At 41.9% G+C, this 25144-nt stretch overlaps 1 protein-coding gene across 3 annotated transcripts in view; it reads left to right on the top strand.

The window, feature by feature from the left end:
• Window positions 1-23223, top strand: part of slc38a4 (solute carrier family 38 member 4) — a 35600-nt gene extending 12377 nt beyond the window's left edge. For all 3 annotated transcript variants that reach the window (XM_061089166.1, XM_061089091.1, XM_061089022.1), the window contains exons 2-16: window positions 2457-2690; window positions 3722-3818; window positions 4505-4620; window positions 5890-5963; window positions 7068-7160; window positions 7420-7501; window positions 7683-7765; window positions 8421-8479; window positions 8916-9176; window positions 10075-10154; window positions 10900-11000; window positions 11666-11790; window positions 17604-17748; window positions 19006-19103; window positions 19245-23223. In XM_061089166.1, coding sequence (XP_060945149.1) covers window positions 2566-2690; window positions 3722-3818; window positions 4505-4620; window positions 5890-5963; window positions 7068-7160; window positions 7420-7501; window positions 7683-7765; window positions 8421-8479; window positions 8916-9176; window positions 10075-10154; window positions 10900-11000; window positions 11666-11790; window positions 17604-17748; window positions 19006-19103; window positions 19245-19349 — 1644 coding nt within the window. In that variant the 5' untranslated portion in view covers window positions 2457-2565 and the 3' untranslated portion in view covers window positions 19350-23223. The remainder of the gene's footprint in view (window positions 1-2456; window positions 2691-3721; window positions 3819-4504; window positions 4621-5889; window positions 5964-7067; window positions 7161-7419; window positions 7502-7682; window positions 7766-8420; window positions 8480-8915; window positions 9177-10074; window positions 10155-10899; window positions 11001-11665; window positions 11791-17603; window positions 17749-19005; window positions 19104-19244) is intronic.
• The last annotated feature ends 1921 nt before the right edge of the window (window positions 23224-25144 follow it).

Here is a 25144-nt window from a genome sequence, read left to right as displayed (position 1 = left end):
AAGCAGGGAAGCAAATTCCAGCAACAAGTGGTCACTCCTCGAGATGTATTTCACACATGTTATGTTAATGGTGGGTGGGGGCTGCAGTCAGTCCAGCTATGCGAGAGTGATACTACAACAGAGCCGGTCCTCATGTGTCGCATGGCCAAACAAGTGATTCTTTAATGCTGTACCTGTAAAAACAGTGGCGTTAAATAGTGAAATACAAAGTTAACCCACTCGGACAGGTTAATCCTTTTTGGCAATGAGAAGTGTGAAACGTTCCCCCTTTCTCTCTCGCCACACAACAGAGAGGGACACTGAGAGATTGGGTGTACTGGCTTGTGTGATGCGGTTGTTAACGGTAATGTAGCCGCTTAATCTCTTTTGGCTCCCAGATATGGGCTGTTTTAAAGCGGCATACTTCCGAAGAGCAAGATCGCAGAGGAGACAAAGGCATGCTTTGGAAGAAGCTCTGGTCCCGTAGGTCAAAACAGTTTCAGCCAGGTGGGGTCAAGCTGGAGAGTCTTAACACCAATGACGTCATTTGCATAGCTTGTCCTTTACATAGCTTGTCCTTTACAAAGTGGAAAGTTTTCTGTGGAGGCAAAGTGGCCTGTGTGCTGTAAACGCTTGGGTAATGCTTTGTGATGCAAAGATCCTGCTGCCCATCAACTTCCTTTAAGTGACTGTTGCTTAACAAAAATCAGAAGGTATTTTGTAACAGATGATTTTTAAAGTACTGACCCAAACCTGAAGTGCATTATGTCAAATACAGTACTTACACGCACTTGTACTGTATCCATCTCCATCTATGCATGTACTTTTCAATACTTCTGAAAGAAAGGACCTTTTTTAGAAAAAAATTGAAAAAAAAAGTATTGAATCGCAACACAGAATTATTTCCAACAAAAATCAATGCATAAACAAAAAAACAAAAAAAATGAAATCAAATACCTCCCAGTGAAAAAATGGGGTCATACACGGAGAAAACACAAAGATGTCCAGAGAGTTTGAGGTGATAAGAGCTTATGATGTGTGTTGTAAAGAAAATCATGTGATTTTTGCAGCTGCGTTAATAAGTCACTTCCTTTCCACACCCCTCGCCTGAAAAAGATTTTTTGTTGTTGTGAACGCGTTTTGTGCAGAGAACCCCCTGCTGTGTTGTGCATGTGTGAAAGGCAAACTGCAGGTAAACTCCACGGCCAATTCTCTGGATTTTAGCCGCAAGTCATATCTGTGAACCGCTTAAAGCTGTTTTCAAACATGAACTTAGGAGAGTGTCGGCACAAAAGGGTCCCGACTGTTTCAGAGATTGCGTGCAGTGAATCGTGTGGAGGATCTCCTGCTGTGTTCTAACATGGGCTCATTCGGACAATATCCAGAGTTCTTACTAAAGGGACTGACCAGAGAAAGTATGGAGCCTCTCACTTGGATATATTTGTTCTCGTATGCAGCTCCTCCGGAGAATGTCAGGAGATTATCCTGAGTTCAATGCATGTCACAAAGCAGGTTAGGTGTTGGCTTAAACATGGAATTGTAACTTTGAGTTTGCATGATACACATTAAATTGTGCTGCAGGGCGGACGCCAACTTATTAATGCTGCAAAAACAAAAGAGAATTCAAAGAAGCCAATTTCTCACGCGTTCTTCTTCGCAAGTTACACATCTCGTGTTGCAATTGTGTTTTGGTCGCCACGGCTAGTTGTTTTTCACGTTGGTAATCCCAGTTGTTTGTTGAGAAACACCCTTTTACAGAGCTCTTTGTGTGCGTAACCATAAATAATGTTGCTTTCAGTAGCATTCATGACCTCACAGGCTTCATTCACTCACTGTTTGCGTTCTATTCCTTGCGTAACGCAAGAATGAATGCTACGTTGTTTGCTCCTTTTTCAATGGTCGTGGGTGATACTGAGTAAACTGGTGAATACACGAAAAAGACGGTCTGTTGATGGTGGCCTCATGACCCATTGTATCCTTAACCTGGTTTCAGGGTTTGTTTACTTAACACCAGCAAGCAATGTCCATGTACGTCAGCAATTGTTTGTCATTTCTTCTTAAAGTAAGGATATCCAGTGAGACATGACTTTGTATTTTTTCTTTAATGTATTTTATCTGACATTATAAACAAAAGATACTTCTAATCAAGCGGTGTTTTAATGAATATAGCAATGAAGCTAAAAGGATCTGTGTTGTTAAAGCTGAACATGATTGCATCATTCCCCACCCTCCTCAAGGTAGCATAACAAACAGCCTCTCACTTCCAGGAAATGAGATGGTGGTAGAGGGGCCCAAGTTCCTTATTGAGGCTGACAACAGTCCTGCTTGCAGGCCCGTAATCAGTCACAAATTGTGGTTCTTGAGTTGATATCTCCAGAATTCGTGGATTTTTAAAACAGGAGCCTCAAAAAAAATCTGAAATCTTCAAAGACATTTTATTCACTGACACTCCCCTGTCTTTATTTTTTTTCTTATAGGTATAAAAGTCTAGCAGAAATTGAGGAAGAAACGTATCACACCCTTGTGAAGCCCTGAGATCTTGAAAACGGAACATTTCTCCGCCCCGTCATCTCGCTGCGCGCCACTATGCCGGGAGTCGTGGATCGTATGGAGCTAAGCAAAGTCTCCACGGAGGCTGATGACGACAGCAACGACAGCCTGGACGACTGCTACACAGAGCCCATTGACGCGGAGAAGGCCACCATCGACAGGTGAGCGGCTATGATGTCAAGGTTTCTGAATCCCTTTTCCCAAGTGAGCTGACACTGAAGCATCTTTATTTGACACTGCAGCTCCAGTAGTGACAGGTTGTAGTTCATTTGGCCCTCTGAACATTTCTTACTGTATAAACCACAAACATAATTTCTGTGTTTGGTGTTAAAGGGAAACTCAATCAATCCAGTTTATCTTTTCAACAAGTCTGCTCTAATCTAACATCAAATCTAATACTGACCTGGGTTAGATGACTATATCAACACGTTCTCTGAGCTCCTTCCCTAAACTACGCCTCTTTCACACCAGAATAAACAGGTGAAAGCAAGTTAATCCAATAAAAAAGGCAACTGACTCATTTTTAATTGCTATTACAGGAGTTGGCCTGTGTTTTCTTCCTCTGGTGCGTCATGTTCAGTGTCACAAACGTACAGAAAACTGAGGTGTTCTCTCACCTCGCTGTGCTGCCAATGTAGCGTTTCCCCCCCCGGGGTGTAACGTTTCCATCACCGCAGAGAGGGTTCGGCGCCCAGTTACACTTGTGTTTACTGCACAGTCATTTGATTGAATCCATTCCCATTGCAGACAAAAGCCAGATGTCAGTGGGTGTTTTTTTGACCAATGGAAAAGGGGCTCTCGTAACCTGCTTTTTCTGTGGCTGTATATTGCGGTATTATATGAATTAATCAATTAGTTTAATTCAGGTCAGAATCTTAGTCATTAGTTAAGGTATTAAAGCTTGTACATATCAACAGTTATGATCTGTGTGAAGCAGCAAGCTGGAATGTTTCCACACGTTCTTAGTAATTAAAGGTCTTCCTCACCGAGCTGACCTTGAATAACAAGCACAGACAGGTGACAGCAAATCAAAATCTGTTACAATTAATCTAAAGGACAACACAAAGATTACAGTTCATGGAGAACTGCTAGTATATTACAATTTTTTGTAACATAGAAAGTTCGTATAAACTGTCATATGTGTGTGCACGTGGTAATGTTTTTTTTTTGTTTTTTTTCTTGGTCCTTGCAGTCAGTTTATGGATGACAACGATGATGCAGAAAGCCAGAAGTTCCTGTCGAATGGGCTGATGAAGAAGAAGAAGTATGAAGAATACCATGAAGAATATGTAAGAGGATTCACAAGTCAAAATGTTGCCTGTGTCTGTGTTCCCTACCATTGGGTAAAGTACAATAACGTTAAGGATGATTTGCTTTCAGAATGACCACTGAGTCCTGGCACTGTTATCGCCCACAGGCCAGAAAAACAACACGTTTCTGCACCTCTTGAAAATAACCCTATTTATAATTTTACTCATATTCCATTCAGGTATATATTGTATGTTTCTTTAACACATGCAAGAAGGGTGTAATCGCTGCGATCTGATGTCATGTTCATGTAATTCAAGCAGCCGCAGCTTTGATTGAGTAAATTATCTGAGTGTGGCAGATTTTGGTGTCAGGATCTAAAGCCGGCTTAATGCTCTATCTGTTCTGGTAAATGTTTGCCGCTGCGAGCTGAATTAGTAGTGAGGGAGAAAAGGATCAGTCGGTAAATCTGAAAACTACTGGAAATGTGCTAAACCATTGGTATATAACAGTGTTATAGAACACAAGGGTGTATTTTGCGTTGAATTGCATCTTTTAGGTGTTTATAGTCTTATTCTTGTTGTCAACTGCACTTCTGAGTTGTATTTTTAATATGTAAAAGAGAGTTATTTTATTTCAAAGACGGACTTTATATGTTTTTTTTAGCTCTGTTCACCTGTTTCCCTAATAAAGATTTCTCTTTTCTCTTTCTTTTCTGTCTGAGCAGCATCCTGGCCACACCTCCTTCGGGATGTCTGTCTTCAACCTGAGCAACGCCATCATGGGCAGCGGTATCCTGGGCCTGTCCTTCGCCATGGCAAACACTGGCATCATTCTCTTTTCGTAAGTTATGCAGCCGCAGATTACACAGGTTAAAGCCTTACGTTGACACGGGAATCCTTAAGTCAATACTTTGCAAAGTCTGTGATAATGTTGGCACATGATTTATGGAGTTGTCAATGTATTATTTATATTATATACAAATGGTGGACAAAGTTAAATGTTAGAAGCTATTGATTAAATTATAATAAATAATAATTTAAATATATTATATGTTTTTTTGCTAGTAGTAGTTAACCTAGAGTAGTAACTTATAAAAAATTGAGTGCAGAAAAATCATTTTATCCTTGTTAAAATTATTTTATTTTGCACAGATTGCAATTCAGAAATAATCACTGCTAGGCTTGAATTAGGTTTAGATTCACATTCTGACCTGGAAGACAAACTCCTGTACCCGGTGACCCTCTGCCACTCTGCCATCTTTTAGTCTCATCTCAGTCTGTCCTATGCATCTGCATTATCAGCATTCATGGGTGACATCCAACATCTGACACCAGCTGTCACCCTACACCCATAAATCCGACCCTCTCTCTTGGCGATCCATGCCCCTGCTGCGTGGTCGCCTCCTGACACGGTGGGCGGGACATGGAATATTACAGCTAAAACATAGAGGGTGTCTCCTCTGAAACCCAGTCTGATTGGAGATTGGAAGTATCTTTGTCGCCGCTGATATCAGGAAGGGAAGAATGGTTAACTTGTGTCATCTTCTGCCAGTTAAGATAACACACATCTCTGCTAAAACGCCACCAGCCCCTAAAAACTGCCCGTCATGTTTCTAAAAACCACCTAGTGAAGGCCATTAAAGTAAAGCTCTGCTCCTGTATGTCCAGTAGCACCCAGCTGACATACAGGACGCCCTCTGAAGAATGCAGCAGATGGACTTATTGACGTAGCATTGACGTGACCAGGCACGGCTCATGCTAGAGCCATGTCCAAGTTATGTTGCAGCCGCACGGCGCCACCTGAGACCTGCCCCCACATCACCCAAACAACGGAACGACAAACACATCTGAGCAGCTGCAGCATGTCGCAGCTCCTTTGATGTTTGACCTGTTCAAGGAGGACGAAAACGAAAACAGCGCCCACCTGCCAGGACTAAACCCAAAGCAAATAAATCAGTTTTATAGACTTAAACCTTCTCCCCTGTCCTTCCTCTGCTCTTATTCACCTTTGGTTACTTAGATCAAAGATACAAAAGTTGAAGCCCATACACAGAACTCTTTGTCGTGTCACTGTCTTGCAACGACCTTCAATTTCCTTCTCTCTTTGCAGACTCCTCCTCTTCGCCGTGGCCATCCTCTCCTTGTATTCTGTTCACCTGCTCCTCGTGACGGCAAAAGAAGGAGGTCAGTATTTCACCTTTCTCCCTCAGCTGTAGAATTTAGAAACTGTTGCTCCCAACCTGAAGGTCAGGACCCACACAAGTTGACCACCTGAGTAGGAAAGTAGAAAAAGTAGAGCTGAAGAAGCCTCTGGGATGAGAGGTGAAACCAGTACAACACCTCTCAACTCCGCTGCACAGCATCATGTATATTTTTTCCCTTTCTCGAGTCTGTGCTTCTTTATGTGAAACACTAGGCACCCCTTTTAGCTCGTCTAACTCTAAATAGTATTCACATGTCCATCTGAGAAGGGAAAATGTCCTGTTGGCTGAATTTCTCACTATTCAAAGACATTCAACCTTTGAACAAGGGGTCAGAGGAAGATGTTTCTTATAATAAAGAATGAAACAAAAGGAGGGGAACCAGTGCTCCAACACCGTTTACAGGTTCATCCACCAGGTTAATGATGTGAGAAATATGGAAGAAATTAGAGATACACTGAAATTAACAAACTGTTATAAAACAACTTGTTTAAATTAAAGTTAAGAAGTTATACTTGCACGATTGATCATTTTGATTAGGACAAGATTTTGTGTAACTTTTTGAAGTTTTTGGGGATTTTCAGAGTTGTTTTAGACATATCAGGAATAAAAGGTTATGTTAAAGTAAGTGCTCAGTAGAGTCCACATATAAAGGTTTTAATGGTTCTGTTTGTAGAATTTAGTGACTTCTAGTGGTGAAGTTGCATGGTGCAGCTGAATAGCCCTCACCTCACTCTCCCCTTTGAATAATGAAAGAGAACCGGTGGTAGCCTTCACTTGCGTTTGTAAATAACATGGCGGACTCCAAAGAGACGACCCAAACCCAATTTAAATATAATTTTTTTACATATAAAGGGCCCAGTTTCTGCCAATAGATCCCCTTTACCTAAATCTTACACACTGGACCTTTAGTTTAATTTCACACGTATCTTTTGGGGTATCATAAGGAAGGCAGCGAAACATGAAAAGTTAATTTCATTTCTTTAAACTCCTTCATTTAAACTATTCATTCCTTGTCTTAGCGTGTGCTGTGATGCCTCGGTTGTGTTCCATGTCTAATTCTCCATCATCTTGTTTGTTCGGACAGGATCTCTCATCTATGAAAAGCTTGGGGAGAGAGCATTCGGTTGGCCTGGCAAAATGGCAGCATTTATATCGATAACCATGCAGAACATTGGAGGTAAATCAGTAGATCACTGGTCCTGTAAATACAGATGAAAGACAAATAAAATGTATATTCTGAATACATAAACAATATCTTACTAAGAAGCTTTATGTTGGGTTCTCCTTTCTGTTGTCACCCATTTATATACGAGATCTTTTAAAAGACAGCTGTGTGTCCGAATTGTAATAGTCCTTCAAAGTGAACATGTCTGAATGTATGTAGAAAGCACAGTGTTTCTAATCTCAGAGATATTTCCCTTGTCGTCCTCCTGCAGCCATGTCCAGCTACCTCTTTATTGTGAAGTATGAGCTGCCCGAGGTGATCCGAGCTTTCTTGGGCTTAGAAGAAATATCTGGGTAAGTGTGTGTGTGCTAGTGTGTGTGTGTGTGTGTGTGTGTGTGTGTGTGTGTGTGTGTGTGTGTGTGTGTGTGTGTGTGTGTGTGTGTGTGTGTGTGTGTGTGTGTGTGTGTTTGTTCAACTTATACACCTGTAAATATGCGATTTCCTCAGATTTTAACCTGTCTGCCATATTTTCAGTGAATGGTACTTGAATGGAAACTACCTGGTGGTGTTTGTGTCCATCGGGATCATTCTGCCTTTGTCTCTCCTGAAAAATCTGGGTAAGGACTTAATTAATGTGTGTGTGTGTACGTCTATTTATACACAGTATCACCATCAAACTGTATATTTCAGTTATTTCACTCCATGCTCTGGGAGTATATCTTATATCTAAGGTTCACTTCCTGCCAAGTGAAGACTAGTGTTAGCCCCTAACTAGTGTTAGTTACTCGTGGCTCCACAGAGCCACGAGTAACACTAGTCGAGTCCCTGAGTCAGCTCGGAGACAAATAGGAGTAACAGAAATGTAACACGGCCGGTAACCCTGGAGTCAGCTCCGTGGCTCCCGTGTAATTTATGAACAGAATCCTCAGGTCGGTCTCTGCTCCTAGAGCTTCAACAGGCTAGGCTCACCAACAAGTCTTCATCAAGATGACTGGACAAGTGAATAGCATTAAGGCTGTATTTGGTTTAACTTTAATAATGTTTCACAAGCTTTCGATTTTTTGGTCATATCTGATGTCCGTTGGTCGACTTCTGGATACGGGTGACAACCCAGAATGGCACGTGACCCACATTCTAAAATAGACGGCTGATTTGACAGCTACAGAGATAGAACAGAGCAGCGGAGGTGGAGGTGGAGAGTTCGAACCGTAAAATATAGCATCACATGTATCTGCTGCAGTTGTCATTGCTGATTTTTGCTCTCCTCTTTAGGATACCTGGGCTACACCAGTGGCTTTTCGCTCTGTTGCATGGTCTTCTTCCTGTGCGTGGTAAGTTCAGCCGCTATAGCAACATGATGGAATCCCACCAGCCGCTGCACCAGCCAACCCAGTTATCAGTAATACTAGTTCAATATTAGTTTGGTGTTACTGCCTCTTGCACTGTAGTGACGCTATGACAAAATCCCCAGGGAATTATCACCCAGCTATCACCTATATCAACTCTATGGAGCATATTAGCTTCTTTCAGCTTGTTGTCACAGTGGTACAACCCACAGCATATTGTTTTAGTTCACTCTCATACACTTTATTTATAGGAAACAAAAACATTTAAAGAGAAATTAGAGAAAAGATTAGGATTGGATAACTGCTAAACTGTCATTCAAGCAGAGAGTTTGGTTTTGAGATTTCCTATTTTGTTGCTCCCTTATGCCATTGATTTTTATCTTCATGTACGAGAACATTAACTTTATGTTTTATTTCCCAGATGATCTACAAAAAGACGCAGCTGCCCTGCCCTCTTCCTTTCTTCGCCCACCACTCGGCCAACCTCACCATGAACGCCTCGGACGCGTCGGGGCTGTACCTGATGCAGAACCACTCGCTGCAAATGGATTTCTCTCGAGCCGACATGTCGCCGGCGGTCAAGGGCAGCCACGACGCCCACCTCTCCACCGGTGTGCACGTTGAGCCCCACCCTGACGACGAGGAGATGTGCACGCCCAAGTACTTTATCTTCAACTCGCAGGTACGCTGCGGCTGATGGGGGTTTAAGAACAGCCGATTGGCATGTTTGCACACTCAGTTGTGTGCAAACATGTGTCAAGCTCGTAAAGTTCAGCATTATGTGTAAACACGACCTCGCTTCAAGGCAGAGAGGTGAAGGTTGAAAGGGGCGCGACACCTGAAAGTGCAGATCAACTAGTCGGTTTCGTGGAGGTGTGTCGCAAACATTCCTCCATTGGTTCACAAGACTTATACAATAAAAATTAATAACTCAGAGATTGTAATCACGATATTAATCCATGTGAATTCATTTACGCTTTTTGTTTGTACAAGACTTCACAAGGCTTATACAGAGGAATGACTACAAAACAGAAACAGAATATACAGAGTATGTGCAAAGACATGTTTGGCGAAGGTGGAGTTTTTTAGGGTGTGTTTGGGCTTTTGTGTGTCGTGAATGGCGATAAGAATCTGACTCGAGGCTTTGCGTTAACACCCGGACACGGGCGACAGTGTGTGATACATGCAGACACTGTAACACGTATTTGAAGATCTGACATCAGCTCAGACAGGATTTTGTTGCCCATGTCCATAAATCATAAATTAAATCATAATGAAGTATGAGAAAAGTGCAGCGTCTGTTGTGACACGTATGACACTCCTAAAACCAACAATCCAGCAGTTGTGGAGCTGAACCTGTGGGTGAGGATAGACCACGATGTCCCAACACGTTTCATGTTCAGCTCCAGTGTGAAAGACTTTTCTGTCTTTTTATTTTTGAATAACATTACATCAATTTTATAAAAATAAATTATCGGGCATCACATAATTACGTGGCTTAGTAGAGTGTTATGTAGATTAATCGCACAGTGACTCTGTGTGAGTGATCTTTGTGCATCTGTTCCCCTGGCTTCCCTCAGACGGCGTACACCGTGCCGATCCTGGCCTTTGCCTTCGTGTGCCACCCGGAGGTCCTGCCCATCTACAGTGAGCTGAAAGAGTAAGTGCACCGATGACTGCCCCTGAGACAAACTTTGTCAGATCAAATCTCACCATCAAGTCGGTCTGCTGCAGTACGTAGTAGTTTGTAGTATTACTAAACTTACAGAAGAGTTACATTTAAAAAGTCAACAGCAGGGTTTATATCCAGAGACAATGTCCTGGTGCTCCCTTCACTCCTAATCAACGTACCTCACTATGAGCATGTGTCACTGGGACTGAAACCCTAACACAGTCCCCACAAATGAAGTGTGTGTTCACATAACCATGCTTATTAAATTTTCAGTGTCTAGTATTAGGGGATATATTGGCAGATATTTTTTTCATTACTATATGATATATAATACTATATATTAATAAAGATTCTTTAGGCTGGAAGCTTTTTATTTGACAGGACAGCTCTAAGGGGTGATGAGCAGGGTTAACATGCAGCAAAGGGCCAGGTTGGAAAGGGGGGGGGGGGGTGCCAACCCTGTGTACATGGGGCACCTGCACAGATGATTTGGAAAACAAGATTATGTCTAGAGAGGCGGTTTTAGGTTTTTATGTCATCTGAATTCCACTGTAGGTTCTGCTACATGTTTAGAAAGCCAGGGGTGATGGGAGGGAAACATTCCAATTCATTCATTTCAGAAAAAAATATCTGAAGTTGAGAAGTACCTCAATCTGCATTGATTTATCCAAATGCTGTAACTCACGTGAGACCCTAACTGTTCTTAAAGTGAAAATTTGTGTTGTTTCTTCAGTCGCAGCAGGAAGAAGATGCAGAACGTTTCCAACCTGTCCATCTTGGCCATGCTCGTCATGTACATGTTATCGGCGCTGTTTGGCTACCTCACCTTCTACGGTAAGAAGGGAAGCCTATCATTTAGTTAGCCCCCTCCTGAGGGTCAAAAGATGAATGTCTGAGCAGTGGACAGATGATTAATGTGAGTGAGAGGAGAAGGACAATCTTGTTTGAGCCTAAAACCTTTCAGTAATTGAAACCTCCTGAAAACTAAATTGGAGATTATTTCACTGATGCAGCTGAAATAAACATGTGACACGTAACAAGGGACCGCAACAAAACTTTGTTGATTACCTCCACCAAGGAGGAAGTAATTGGGTTGAAGGATGCTGTATGAGTCAGGGAAAAACCCATTTAGCGTCGGGGAGTGTTTTACTTTTACATTTTCACTGATTTCCCAGGGAATAATTATTGTATCTGTGTTAATGTGTGTAATGTGGTGCAGCTATATTGAAATTCAAGGGGGTATGGGCTCTTACAGTGCAAGTCTAGTTTAACATGCATTATATTTCATAATCATAATGTTAATCGTTGGAATTGATAAAAAACAGTTTTGGTTAAGTTGACCTTTTTTCCCCAGAATCCATGTATAGAAACCCAGTACAATACTGAGTACTCGAGTACAATACATAAGTTAATGTACTTCGTGAGTTTTTCACCTGGTCTGTTTTTCTCCAGTGATGTATTCATGGTTCTCCGTTTTTTTTGTTCTTCCTCCATCACAGGGAACGTGGAGGCAGAGTTGCTCCACACCTTCACCAAGGTTTATAAGTTCGACACCATGTTGCTGCTGGTGCGCTTGGCCGTTCTCACCGCCGTCACCCTGACTGTGCCCATCGTGCTCTTCCCTGTAAGTACATCACACAAAAACACACTCTTGTCTCTGTTGAATTCATTTTTTTTCATTCTCCTCCACGTATAAGGAGGGGACACGCTTAGTTGTTTCCTAAATACCTTTTACGCTGATCTTCATTCAGGCGCTGTTGTCTATTTTCCACAGCATCATTAAATTGCGCCTTATTTAAGCCCGAATATAATTGGATTTACGTCAGAGCGCACAAACACGTTCTTCAAGTCGACACAAACACACACCGCCCTTGTAATTTAGATTATCTGGCCGCTGCCTTTCACACATCGACAACCAGCTGCTTGTAAAACCGTGTCCATTCATTCGTTGGAACACTGCTGCCCCTGCGTGTCGTTCGGCACACAGACTGGGTTTTGTGTTCGCTGCCGAGTCAGCTCTTTTTTGGTGTCACTTTCTTGATGCAGCTGATTTTTTTCTTTCCTGGCGCTTTGGTGAAAGAGAGCACGCTGTGTACTTTGTTCCTTTTCTTTCGTCGTCATCCCAAATCCTAAAACACGCAGGCTGAGGGTGTAAACGGCCGCACCTCTTAATTACACACACACACCAACACACACTCCTTTAGGTCTGAACACTGACATCTTACTCTCTGTGTCTGTTTCTCCATTTTCTCAAGATGGAGCCAAACTCTTTGTTTGACTGTGTGTGTAGTGTCCACTCACCAAAACTAATCTTCTCACTGACATTCGTTCACATAGTCTTCTCACTTCCCCACCTTATATGGACAAAGGGCTAATTTTAGCATGGCCCTTATCTGACACCAGGGGAACAAAAATGGCTGGTGCCCCCCTACACACACACACCATCTCACACTCTCATAGAACTTGGTTTAATGTGTAACCGCGAGCAGCTGCTAATTCTTGAGCTGTGTGTGTGTGTGTGTGTGAAGTGGTTGTAGTTACAGTAGGCTGCCACCAGAGAGAAGCAGTGTGTTGGCTGACAGACAATGATGCAGCAATGTCTGGACGCCATGGTAACAGGAATAGCACACACAGACACACACAGACGCACACACACACACACACACACACATTTGACTGCCTCATCTGAACCCATATATATCCACTGACTCATATATACACACATCATCACCACTTATTAGCAATTCAGCTTATGCCTGCATCCTCATGCATCGTAAACACAAACATAAAGCGAGAGAGAGAGAGAGAGAGTGAGAATGAGAGAGACAGAGAGAGAGAGACCCCATCCTTTAGCAGACGGTGCTGTTTTTTTTCTGGCGCAGGGAATGTGAGCGAGGATCCCCCTCTCTCTGCAGTGGAAGTTTACAGCCTCAGAGAGGACAGTGGAAAAACCCTCACCCTGACTGCCACCTTCAGGGAGACAGAGGGGCAGAGCCTGACACAGAGGGGGGGGGGGGGACAGAAACACAAACCTCTGACAGGGGACACAGTCCTCTAAACGGGTTGCGTTAGTCATAGATTATGTTAAGAGATGTGCATGAGGATCTGTCAAAGATAGAGAGAAGGAATCTAGTGATTTGCTGATCCGAGCCACGAGAGAATACATGAATATATTAGGATTTTTGATAAGATGTGCAACTGCCTGCTACACTTATAGCAGGTGGCCAAAAGCCCAAATCAGTCAGTTGACGCTGGTGGTTTTCTTTCACGTGATGCAGATTATCCAAACCAGATGACAAACTCGGACATCCTGGTGATTTGTGATCATGTGTGGTCGGGTTAACTGCAAACATGCAGTTACTGTGCGGTATATTCACGTGTTTGTGTGGGGGTGTGTGTGTGTGTGTGTGTATTTTCCTTCTTTGTTGTCTGGCACAAACCTGCATTTTTTTCTCCAATAGATATATAACCCTTAAACTGACTATCTGCAGCCCGTTGATTTTGAATGATACTCACATTTAACACATTTCAATAATAATAGAAATAGAGGAGGAAAGTGGAGTGAAAGTTAGAGAGAGAGAGAGAGAGAGAGAGAGAGAGAGAGAGAGAGAGAGAGAGAGAGAGAGAGAGAGAGAGAGAGAGAGAGAGGAGGACTTTGATAACAAAGGAGATTGAAATGTGATGCAGCAAATAATAAAAAAAAAGAAGCTGTAGTGAATTGAGCTTAGTGAAAGGAGCAAGGGACAGTTTAGGGTTCAAATGCAGCACATACCTTTGTGCTCTTGGTCCTTTATTCAGTTAATATGTCAAGCTAATGCATGTTGTGTTAGAAACTGGTTGTGACCTGTATTTACCTGCATTGAGACCTACGGGATGGTGTGAGTCATATCCTGTTTTACATCAGTCAGGTTTAGTGATTAGCCCGGGATCCTGAGAGACAGCAGTGTGATAGAAACAGCGGAATTAGCTGGTGCTGTCCGGGAATTTGATTTGATCAGTGTACGATTTTCTGTGCAGTGCCGGGAATGTTTCACTCAACCGACCATCGCAACCGGCCTTTCTCGAAAGATTGACGAACTTGGACACATGTGAGGCATCGGATGAAAAGAATTGCTTAGTCCCACCGTCGTTCTGCCAAGTTTCCATTTGACATTTAAGAATCTTGCCTTGAATCCTCCTCGACCTTCATTTCGTAGGAAAATGCCGCCGACCTTCAGTCAGAGATTAACATTATAGCTTTGTCTGTGGCAGTCCTTGGCTCCGGTGGGGAAGTGCTACAGAACAGAATGTGTGCGGGTGTAGTGTGCGTTTGGAGGGAGATACGTTTGGAGGTGTGGAAGTGTACATGAGTGTGTGTGGTTGGTTGTGTGTGTGTGTGTGTGCGTGTGTGTGTGTGTGCAGTCACGTGAAGGATGGTTGCTAACAGAGGGCTTTGGCAGGAGCCAGTACATAATGAAAGGGCTTTATGTGCAGTCAAACATGCCCCAGTTCTCATGCTCGGGCTGCAGATTGTAACCCTGGGAGAAGGGGCTGCAAATGAGCTGATTACAACGGCTCCAACGTCACCTCTACATGCTACCATCATGTAGTCCGACTTCAGTCTTAATCCCCAGCTTTGGTTGTGTGGTGCTACCTGCGCAGCTCGGCTCGTACGGCTCGTAACAGAGTTTCTGTTTCGATAAATTAGGTAAGGTTAAAACGTAACACCCATTACAGCAAACAAAGAGAAGCTTGGCAAGACTTTGCATATTTTTCACTTGCTGATCATGTTCAACGTCATGAACGCACAGACAACTGTAGCGCTCTCCTGCCTCTTTGTCTTTCCAAATTACTGCTCTTGTGTTTCCATCAAAGCCGAATAATACCTGTGTTTACTGCACAGTCATTTGACACTGGAGCGAATGCTGATTAAATCCATTCGCATTGCATAAATAATGTGTGTTGGTGGATTTTATTCTGACCAGTGGAAAACAGGTTTTTGTTTATTTGTGAACAAGATTAAACAAGAAAAAAACATTTTAAAATATTTCCACAAAACTTGGTGGAAGGATGCCATATGAATCGAGGACAGGCCCCTTAGATTTTGGGGGTAATCTGGATTAGGAATATTTTTTCAATCTTTAACAATGCTTTTTTCAACATTTTCACCATTTTCCCAGTAAGAAATGCATTGATTTTGATGACAGAAAATCATGTACATTCAGGGAACTGATATCTATGACTCTCTGAAATTTGGTGCAGCTTGATTGAGTTTAAGGAGACTGTTGGGCATTTGCAGTGTGGTACGCTCTCTGTGCTTATTTCATTAGATTTGAAAAGGGACTTCCTCTGCTGCGTGAAGTCGCAGTTCACACCAAAGACTCTTAACGCTGTGCAGCCAGCAGCCGTACAAATTTAAACGTGTGTCTGTCACCTCGGCACAAATGTTAGATATAGTTGCACTTTCAAGTGTGCACAACACCTCGACTTAAAGAAAACACGACGATAGTTTGCAGTAAATGGGCTCAAGTGCACGAGGTTTGAATTCGTCTGTGTTTCTGTTTTGCAGTAACTCAAGTTGCGAAAAAACCCAGATTGGGCTGCCTAAAACTAGTCTGTCCACATGCTCTGCTTGTGTGTGCGTGTATAAGGAGTGTGCAAATATCACACAGTGAACTCCAAAGCCTTTAGGCTAGGTAACAGCTAAGTGTCGAATAGTTTGGAGCCTTGAAGAGAAATACCGCATCCAGGCTCCAGTTTTCGCCCCCAATTATGCATCTGCTGTGGGTAGGGGGGGGGGGGGGGTCGGTGTGGTTGTATAGCTTCAGGAGGGAAGCACTGAAATTCTTATTATACCCCAAGTTTTTGGCGGCGGATATTAAAGGCCAGGCGTCACCCCGGTGCCTCCCGACAATCGTGATGGAGGCCACTCGGTTCAATCTGACAGCGCAGAAAATCCAGTTAATGTGATTTTTTTCTTTCTTTCTCCCCTGTGCACCCCCCTCACTGGATGTAAATCTTGTATAGTCAAGTCAGATACAAAGAAGGAATGTGGTTGTCTACCAGCAGTGGCTCTCAGGAAGGGAAACATTGCACATGCCTGGTCCTTTTCAGGTGAACTAAATAAAGAGGTTACCTCCTCTGAATCTTGTATAAAAGATTGTTTAAAGTGCTGCCACAGCTGTGATTAAATGAATCGCCATGGTGACTGGTGACCCTCATGTCTTAACGTAGTAAGTAAAAGAGAAGATGGAAGACAGGCTGGCAGGCTGGCAGAAGGGAGGGAAAAAAGGACGGTGCAAGTGACAATAGAAGAAAGACACACCTCCCCCCCCTGCCAGCAAGTCCATCCTCCTCTCACTACCGGCTGATGCAATCCCATGGTTCCATTGCGCTGCGGGAGATAATCCCCTGCCTTTTTGAATGGGTGCCTGGAGCTCCGCCCCCTGCTAACCCTACCCCGTGTGGCCAGCCGGCTCTCGGTGCCTCGGGTTTCACCTGATACCCACAACCTTTCCCCCACTTAAGGCTTGAACAGGCGCTCTGTGGCTCAGCAGCACCAGCCGTCTTAGCTGGGATCTCCTGGTGCTTTCACATACACATAGGAAGTCAAACAAAACACACACACACACTCACACACTGTAGCCTTGCAGCACTTGACACACTTCACTCAGTGGCCAAGTGTGGGAACCAGTCTCAGGCACAGGCCGGCAGACACGCAGACTAGACTGTTGTCGTCGCTGGTAATGATTTGTTTCTTCGACAGAGACAGAGTGTCCAGAAAATACTGCCACGTGTTTCATGATACTGTGAAGTCAGTTGGACTCAGTGCTGGCTCTGAATGGGACTCTACTTTTCTTTTACTAGTCTCCGTTCATGTCCATTAGGAGCTGGCTGTGTGCTCTGGAGCTACTTGATTATTAGTTGTCATTAGTGAGTGCTCCTCAAACAGTTCTACAATATACTGTGACTTTTTTATTATTTGTGTGCTGGACTTTGTGTACAGAGCATTTTATAAACAGTCTATGGTGCAGAGTGAAGTTAGAAATCTTTGTTTCTAACTTCTGTGCCGATTACACATTGTGGTAATCGGCACAGTCTTCAGTCGCAACTTTTCAAAATAAAAGCTCTGCGATGCATCCTAGTTTAAAGCCTGACAGCGACAAAACAACTGATTGCCAATCAGGAAGTGATTCACTGAATGTTGTTGTCATGACAGAGATCAGCTCCTGTGACTCCCGTGAATGTCTGATATCAGTCAAATATGGTGAAATCAAAATAATGATAACGTCAAAATGATCTGGCGGTTTCACAAGATATTCATTCCTCATACAGACATTTGTGGAATTTGTTGGTAGAATTTAACAAAATTTTGTGGTCAAGAGTTTTCAAAAGTTATTTTGTGAATTTACGACTTGACCAAGACTGTAATGTCCGTTACTTTGTATTTCTTCCCAGATCCGCTCCTCCATCACCACATTGTTATTCAGCGGTCGAGAGTTCAGCTGGACTCGCCACCTGCTGATCGCCGCCGCAATTCTGGCCTTTAACAACTTGCTGGTGATCTTCGTCCCGACCATCAGAGACATCTTCGGCTTCATCGGTGAGTCCTGGCAAACACAGAAATCGTAGTGTTTACAGAGCATATAAATGCGGAACATGTAAAAACCCGTGAAAACATGAGAAACTTGAGTTAATAAATCTGGGAGCGAGGCAGTCAGGATGTGATTAGCACCTTCAGTTCAGGGGTCCTTTTATTGAGTAATGGAAACACAGAAGGTTAAAGTGCCGGCTTGTGTCAGCTCTGTAGTCGCGTGATCTGTTTATGACCACTGGACCCACACGCTCACAACCTGGACGCCAACACACACAAAGACAGAAAGTGCTAATACATTTAGGGAGGTGGCCAGTAAAATGTGCAGTTGCAGCCTGTCTGTGAAACTGCAACTCGGCAGGCGAAAACTGAAATGGAGAATACAAAATATCCAAGTGCTGAATTTTCTCAAGGACCTTTCACGTCTGAAAGTCTGAAGCAAGGTTCATGTCTTTGCTACAGTGTTTAGATTTGATCCAGTTAGTTTGGGTTTAATGTTGCCATATTGTTGGGTTAGGGGGGTTGGACTAAAGACCATTGCTTGACATTAGTATTGGTTTTTAGACTGGTGTGTGTATCTGACGTCAGCGTGTGGTCAATTTAGCGGAATTTTTTTTTTTTTTAACACTGTAAAAAAAAAATATGGTCCATGGTACATTTTAAGTTGTTTAGTTGTTGTCCCAAACAAGGTTGAAAAATACAATTTTGACAAACAAGTGTTTGGGATGCTAAAGACAGTGCATGGTCTTTGTTCTTACAGCTACAACAGATGCATTTTTGCGTAAAAAAACAATATGTGTGTCAACCCCAATTTACCTAGTGATAATTTAAACTTTGCTCATTCTTACAGCTTGTCAGACAACGCTAGCCATTTATTCGGATGGCTACAGAAATTCATTATGTGTCAGGACTGCTGATATCAGGGCTATATTTGTGATATATTATTTACATAAGCAAAACCACTGCACCGTGGGAAATACTGCAAATGTGGTCACAGCGCAGGTTTTCACTTTAGCTGCTATTCAAATAATCTTTTTGGTTTTGGGGAATTGTACCAGCGTCTTACGTTTTAAAGGGGAACTATCAGGTGATAGTTCATCACTATCGGGTCTACTCTGCGGTTGAAAGTTGACATACAACCTCACACAATATCCAAGCAGTAATTCGTGACCATGTTGAAAGTATAGGAAACAAGATAAATATTTTATGTTCAAATGGTTTCAAATGCTGTCTTCTGATTGGTTGAATCCCCGTCGCTTGTTACAGGTTCTTCTGCAGCGACTATGCTCATCTTTATCCTACCTGCTGCCTTTTACATCCGCCTGGTGAAATCAGTGCCATACCGTTCCCCGCAGAAGATCGGGGTAAGTGTGCAGGAACACACACACTCACACAAACCAACAGCTTTCTCACTGTATCACTTTTCGCACTCTGCAGACCCCTGCTGTGCATCATCACACATTTAATCCCTCCTCTGCCTCCTCTCCTGTCTCTGCTCTCTTCAGGCATCCGTCTTCCTGGTCGTGGGAATCATCTTCATGATTGGCAGCTTGACACTCATCGTCCTCGACTGGACCCACAACCCCCCAGGCTCCAACAGCGGCCACTAAGCCCCTCATCCTCTCTCCTTAGATCCACGTGTGCAGCAATGCCCCGAGCAGCACCACCACCACCACAACCCAAATCAAGTTCTCCCACAGCCTCAGCTGCTCCCACATCTGGGGATGGGGTTCTTCAGAGGCTCCCTGCATCACATTTTTAACATCAATCTTAGAACCTCAACATAAAGACAAAGATTTGCTGCACTGGGTTAAGACATCTTCAGTTTTTGCTCCATAGAATATCACTGGAGTGACTTTTTTTTAGCTCGTTTTATTGTTTTTTGTCTTGTAGGGTTTTTATTTTTTGTTGCTGTGAAGCTCTGGATGTGACACGATCAAGAGGATCAAAACTCAGAGAGGGAGGAACAGACTCTTGTTTAACCTGCAAGTAAGCCAGCCTGAAATCATCCTCTTCATCATCATGACCATCATCATTACTTCCAGCTATGAAGAGACAGAACAAACACACATTGTGTAGCAATCACTTACAGATCTGTGAACTGCAATTTGCATGGCTGGAAAGACAATGCGAGTCCCTCAGTGCTCTGTGCACCTGAAGGTGAAGTGTGTTGTCCTCCATGAAACAAGGAGCACTTAGCGCTAGCATTACACTTCACTTGGTGTGTAGAGCTAATATACATTTGCGCACGCATATGCACAAATGTAAACATATTGAAACACTACAGCTGTTCATGCAAAAGAAGAAATCAATCAAAGCTGTCGGCTGATCTCAAAGCAACGGTTAGTCTGTAACTTCATTCAGTCACGTAGAACTTGTATTCTGGAAATCTTGGTTTAATTTGCTAACAATCAGAAGCTTTGCCAAAGTCGACATGCACATACAGCTTTAGTTGATCGGGCTCACACTAGAGTTTCCCGTCTCCACAGCTTCCTCGTCAGCTGTTGTCATCCCGGCTGCCCACACAAAGCGTGATGAGGCTTTCGCTATTACTGTCACATCTGAACACGCTAAGTATGAATGTACATAAGTTAGGTTAGCTACTGGAAATAAAATAGTGTTGTACATAATATCTTACTTGACCTCATACGGCTCTTTGCCTTTCACGTTTTATGAAGTTGAATTAGCCTTTTGAACTCAAATAAACACCCACTGGAATAATTTATGAGGCACTTGACAGTGCTGTACAAGTATATATATGTATAACATCAATTTTAAAGTTTGCAGTTTAGATAAGTACAATTGGGCATTTTAAAAAATGAATTCAAATCAACCAGCAGAGCCAAACTGGAAGGCTAATTTTAAAATCACATGTCAATTCAAGATGCCAAGACTGTAAGTGAAATATTTCAACTTGTGTCATACCATACTAGTCACATGCTAGTCCCAAATGTCATTGAAGAATATAATGTAAGGCCTTACTTTCTTTTGTAACGTCATTATGTGCCTATTAAGCTAAAAAATATTTTAATATTTAGGAGAATGCAGTTATTTGTTTTGATTCTTTAACCAAAGTTTGAAGAGAAGACGGAGCACTCTCACATCTGTAATCGAAATATCGAACAAAAGTTACAGCCAGCAAGCAATTAGCTTAGCATAAAAAATTGAGTGTGGGAAAATGTCATTCTAACTACCAATAAAACCACAATTTTAACATTTTGGTTTTCATAAAAATTAGATTCAATTTCATCTTTCAATGATTAACCTCTAGAAGTGATGCTTGGTGGATTAATTAATCCATGCTGACCGCTTTCCCGCATTTTCACCCTTTATGCTAGGTTAAGCTCACTGTCTCCAGGCGCTAGTTTAAAATTTCGCATACAGACATGAGAGTGACTTAAATCTCCATTTGTCAACAAGTTAAAACAGTTTTCTATCCCCGCAAAATGTCCAAGTTTTCTTCCTAGGAGTCGTGATTTGGTAAACAATATCAGACTCTTTAAGACACTTGTTGCGACGGAGGAGCCGGCTACAGTACTGATACCTACTGTTCATGCAGAGGATGTGACCGATGTATGCAAGACAGTAAACCAAGCTCAAAACTATGCTTATTTTCTAACGTCGGACTCAAATTATGAAATCTGTGTCTTTAAATGGTCTTGTTTTCCTTTATCAGGGAAAAGGTTTTTGTTAGTGTTACTGTTCCAGTAAATTGAGACATGTTTGTGAGCACTTGAAGCAGAGCACACAGGTCACTTTGTCTGTCTTGTTCACAAGAAGGACGCTCAGTCATTAAGCTCATTGGAATGAAAATCAGGTAGTTACATAGTTTCAGTATTCACTCTGCCGTTGCACACACTTTTAAGGTTAACTGACATATTTTATCAAAACTTTTAATCAGCTTAAAGGATAAATCTCTTTTTATTTATCCATTTCTTTAACTGGGGCCTTTGGTAGAATCAATGACAGCGACATCAACAGCCCAGAATTGCTCATTTCACTTTTCCTCCTGTGCCGTTATGTGTCATGAACACATCCAGCCAAAGTGGACAACATTTATAGATCCTTTACGGATCTATGTACATGAAACAAATAGATATTTCAAATGAAATAGTGTATTACGTGCATGTTTTTGGATTACAAACATGGTCTTTTTGGACAATTGTATATGCTCTGTAAATAATCTTTATTTTATGGTACACTTTCACTCATTGTGAGTAGGTTGTTGGGGGATTCTACCTTACAAGTCTTCTGCAATCCAGTGTTTTTTTAGTATATATATAAATATATATAACTTGTATTAGATGTTTTTCTTGCTGTAAAACTGTAGTTTTTTTCCCCCTTTTTTGAAGCTTGTATATTTGTAGAAAATGTTGGTCTCTCAATATATCCATTGTTATGTTTAAAGGTTAACTTGTCATATAAGGATGAATCAATCGATTAACCGCCGGCTTCATAATAGTTTATAACTTGGTTTTCTCAGAAATCTCGGAAACATGGCAGCGAGTTTCTGTTGCTGACTGGCCCCGGCTAAGCACCAATGTGTTTGAAGCCAAGCCACAAGCAAGAAGTGTTGACGTTTTGCCCACACGTCAGGAAGGTTCCTACTGTATACAACATTTTGATCATTTGTAATAATAGTTAAAGGTTTTTCTGTTTTTTATCAAATGACACCTAATAGCGGAATAACAGAACTAACAACAACCTTCTTTCTGCGAGCTCTGAAACTCAGTCGTAGTTCTTACATTACTGTGGCTTACAATCTTTATCACTACTGTTAAAAACATCCACTCTTAGTGAGGTGTTATGCATAACATCATATTTTGTGATGTAACCTGAACTGAATCTTTTCAAGTAATCATAGACTCCACTTTCAATATCTGCTATGAATGTTCAACAATGGATTCTACTTGGTTTGAAAGCCCAGTGTACTGGTTCTGATTTAATTTGACGAACGTTTGCCTGCAACTTCATTCACGTCCTGCTGGAGATGTGTGTCTTCCACAAGTTCGGGTTTCATCTTTTCAAAAAGCATGTTTTTAACAGAATGCTCCCGGCACTACACCTCTACCCCTTTTAGTATCTCAGGTATTCAGTCTTGATGAATTCTTTCATCTTACTTTTGGATAGATTAAAGTTTCTTCACCTCTTTTGCATGATTGAGCCAAGACGTACAATGCTGTTGTATATTGAGCTGGCCGAGAAGAGATGTTGTCATGTGGATTTGTAAATGTTAGACAAGTTCCCAGCTAATGTTGACAGTGTTTCGAGACGAGTTGTACAGAACCACCTGCCTTATTTTTCTATGGACCCTCAGCCGTGGACAAGCTCATTGTTTCTGCTGTTCACTGTGTGTCTGCTTCCTGTGGATCAGGCCGCACATTCAGATGTGTAATTTTACCCAAACAAGGGGGGTGTTTGTTTTTTATCAGTGATGCTGTTTCATTATTGATGACCAATAAAAAAATGTGAAATGAAAAACAATTCTTTCTTTTTTTTAACTTTCAAGTCCATTTAAACTAACCAATAGTAGAAATGCACCCATGAAATGCACTGAAATTGCGCTAAAGATATACAAACAAAATAGAGAGCATGTAAAACTTGTTATTTGGTTTGGTGTGCTGACCGATTCTGTGAAGGTCTGTCCTCTTCAAAATTGTTTAGGAGCGCATGAGTATAAATACATTCCTTAAAGGCGGACTAGTGATTTTCATGTGGTAGTCTCACTAAGCCACTTGTTAGCAATGATGCATTTTATGTCGTAGAATAAAATGTCTTTTATTAATCTCATGAGAAGTGGAGCAGAGCTTTAGCCCTTATTGGCCACAACTTGTACTCCATATTAAATGTATTAAAGACCATTTTGAATGTGTGTTTTCAAAATATTTTCCCTTTTGGTGACACCAGAGCTTACATAACAGGTCAAGACCAGCATCTACCAAAACCATCTGGCATAACGTTCAGATGATATTAGGCCTCTACAAATAAAACCCTTCTGTTTTTGTCCAGCTAGCATCCAGTGCTGACATGTAACGCCAGCTTGCAATGTTCCCAGACTATTCAAAAAACGAAGGGTGGGTAAAAAAAGAATTAGGTAACCATAGCAACACTTTCCAAAAACATACAGTACCTTCAGGTCAAAAATCGACCTGGACGCGATAAGCTGCGGGAGATGCTCCCACTTTCAAGTGTGTGTAAGTAGATTCTACATGTGTTTTTTTCATTTGATTTATAAAATAAAAAAACCTTTGGATAGCCTAGAGAAGACTTACAAAAATATAATAAAGAATCATTCAACAGAGCAAAAACTAAACCATATTAATAGATCAAGGAAAACTGATCAAAATGTATAATTTTCCAACATCTTAAGGATGCGTGGCAGTTTCTTGGAGATTATAGTGAGTGTCAATTCTATCAAAATTAATTTGTATGGCGTCAAATCACAACAAGTCAACAACCTTCTCACATATGTGCCTGTACAGCAGAGGTTAAAGGGATGTGTTTGTGTGGCAGAGGATGCAGGTGTGAGTGTGTTATTGATTTCTGTGTTGAATTAGAGAGGGGAGAGGGAGAAGGAGAGGGACAGGCAGAGAGAGAGAGAGAGAGCTCAGCATCATCACATCATGACGAAGGTCACATTCCGCCACGTGGGTTTGTTGATAATCTGGTTACACAACACCTTGATCTCCAACCTCTGGATGATAACCTGCTGTATCCTACTTTCACCTCTGTGTCGTAAGTGCTCTCCTCTGCGATCAGAACATATCCAACACGTTTCCCTTCAATACATTCAACCTTGTTTTGTTTTTCTGTCTCCTTTATTCAGCCTCACTACATGTACCCGTCTATCTGTGTGCATCTATTGTGTATAGAACTTACTGTACAAATGAGATCCTCAGAGATCAGGAGCAGAGTTCTAAATGCATATTTCGGTCATTTCCAGGGAATCTTATCCTGTTTGCAAAAAAATAAATAAAGAAAATAGTAACACAGGATGTGCTATAATGTTCAACCCAGCTGTGACTCAGTGTAAACAAAGAACCGGACGCATTATGATTGCAGCTATTCAATTAATCATCAGTACTCAAATAATAAAAGGATTTCCTACACTGTGTCAGAGGTAGCGGAGCCAGTTTTGTGTTTCTGAATAATAATTAAAACTTATTCAAATGCCGAATTCAATTATTGAAACTCAAATGGCAGGCAGTATACCTCCACCAGTCCTTTAAATTCACACTCAGATTTTGACATTTGTCTATGAGAATCTCACCCTAATGTTTCAAAAAACATTTGGAAAATGTAGGGTTTTCTTCCTTGAGTCATGTCCCACCCCTCCTCCTTGGCGAATAAGGCCCATTGCCTGTGTGAGTTTGGTTGAAAAAGACAGGAATTGAATCTCCTCCAT

This window comes from Limanda limanda, chromosome 1 (genome assembly GCF_963576545.1).
Source record: "Limanda limanda chromosome 1, fLimLim1.1, whole genome shotgun sequence".
NCBI lineage: Eukaryota > Metazoa > Chordata > Actinopteri > Pleuronectiformes > Pleuronectidae > Limanda > Limanda limanda.
This window is presented reverse-complemented; position numbering and strand designations above follow the sequence as displayed.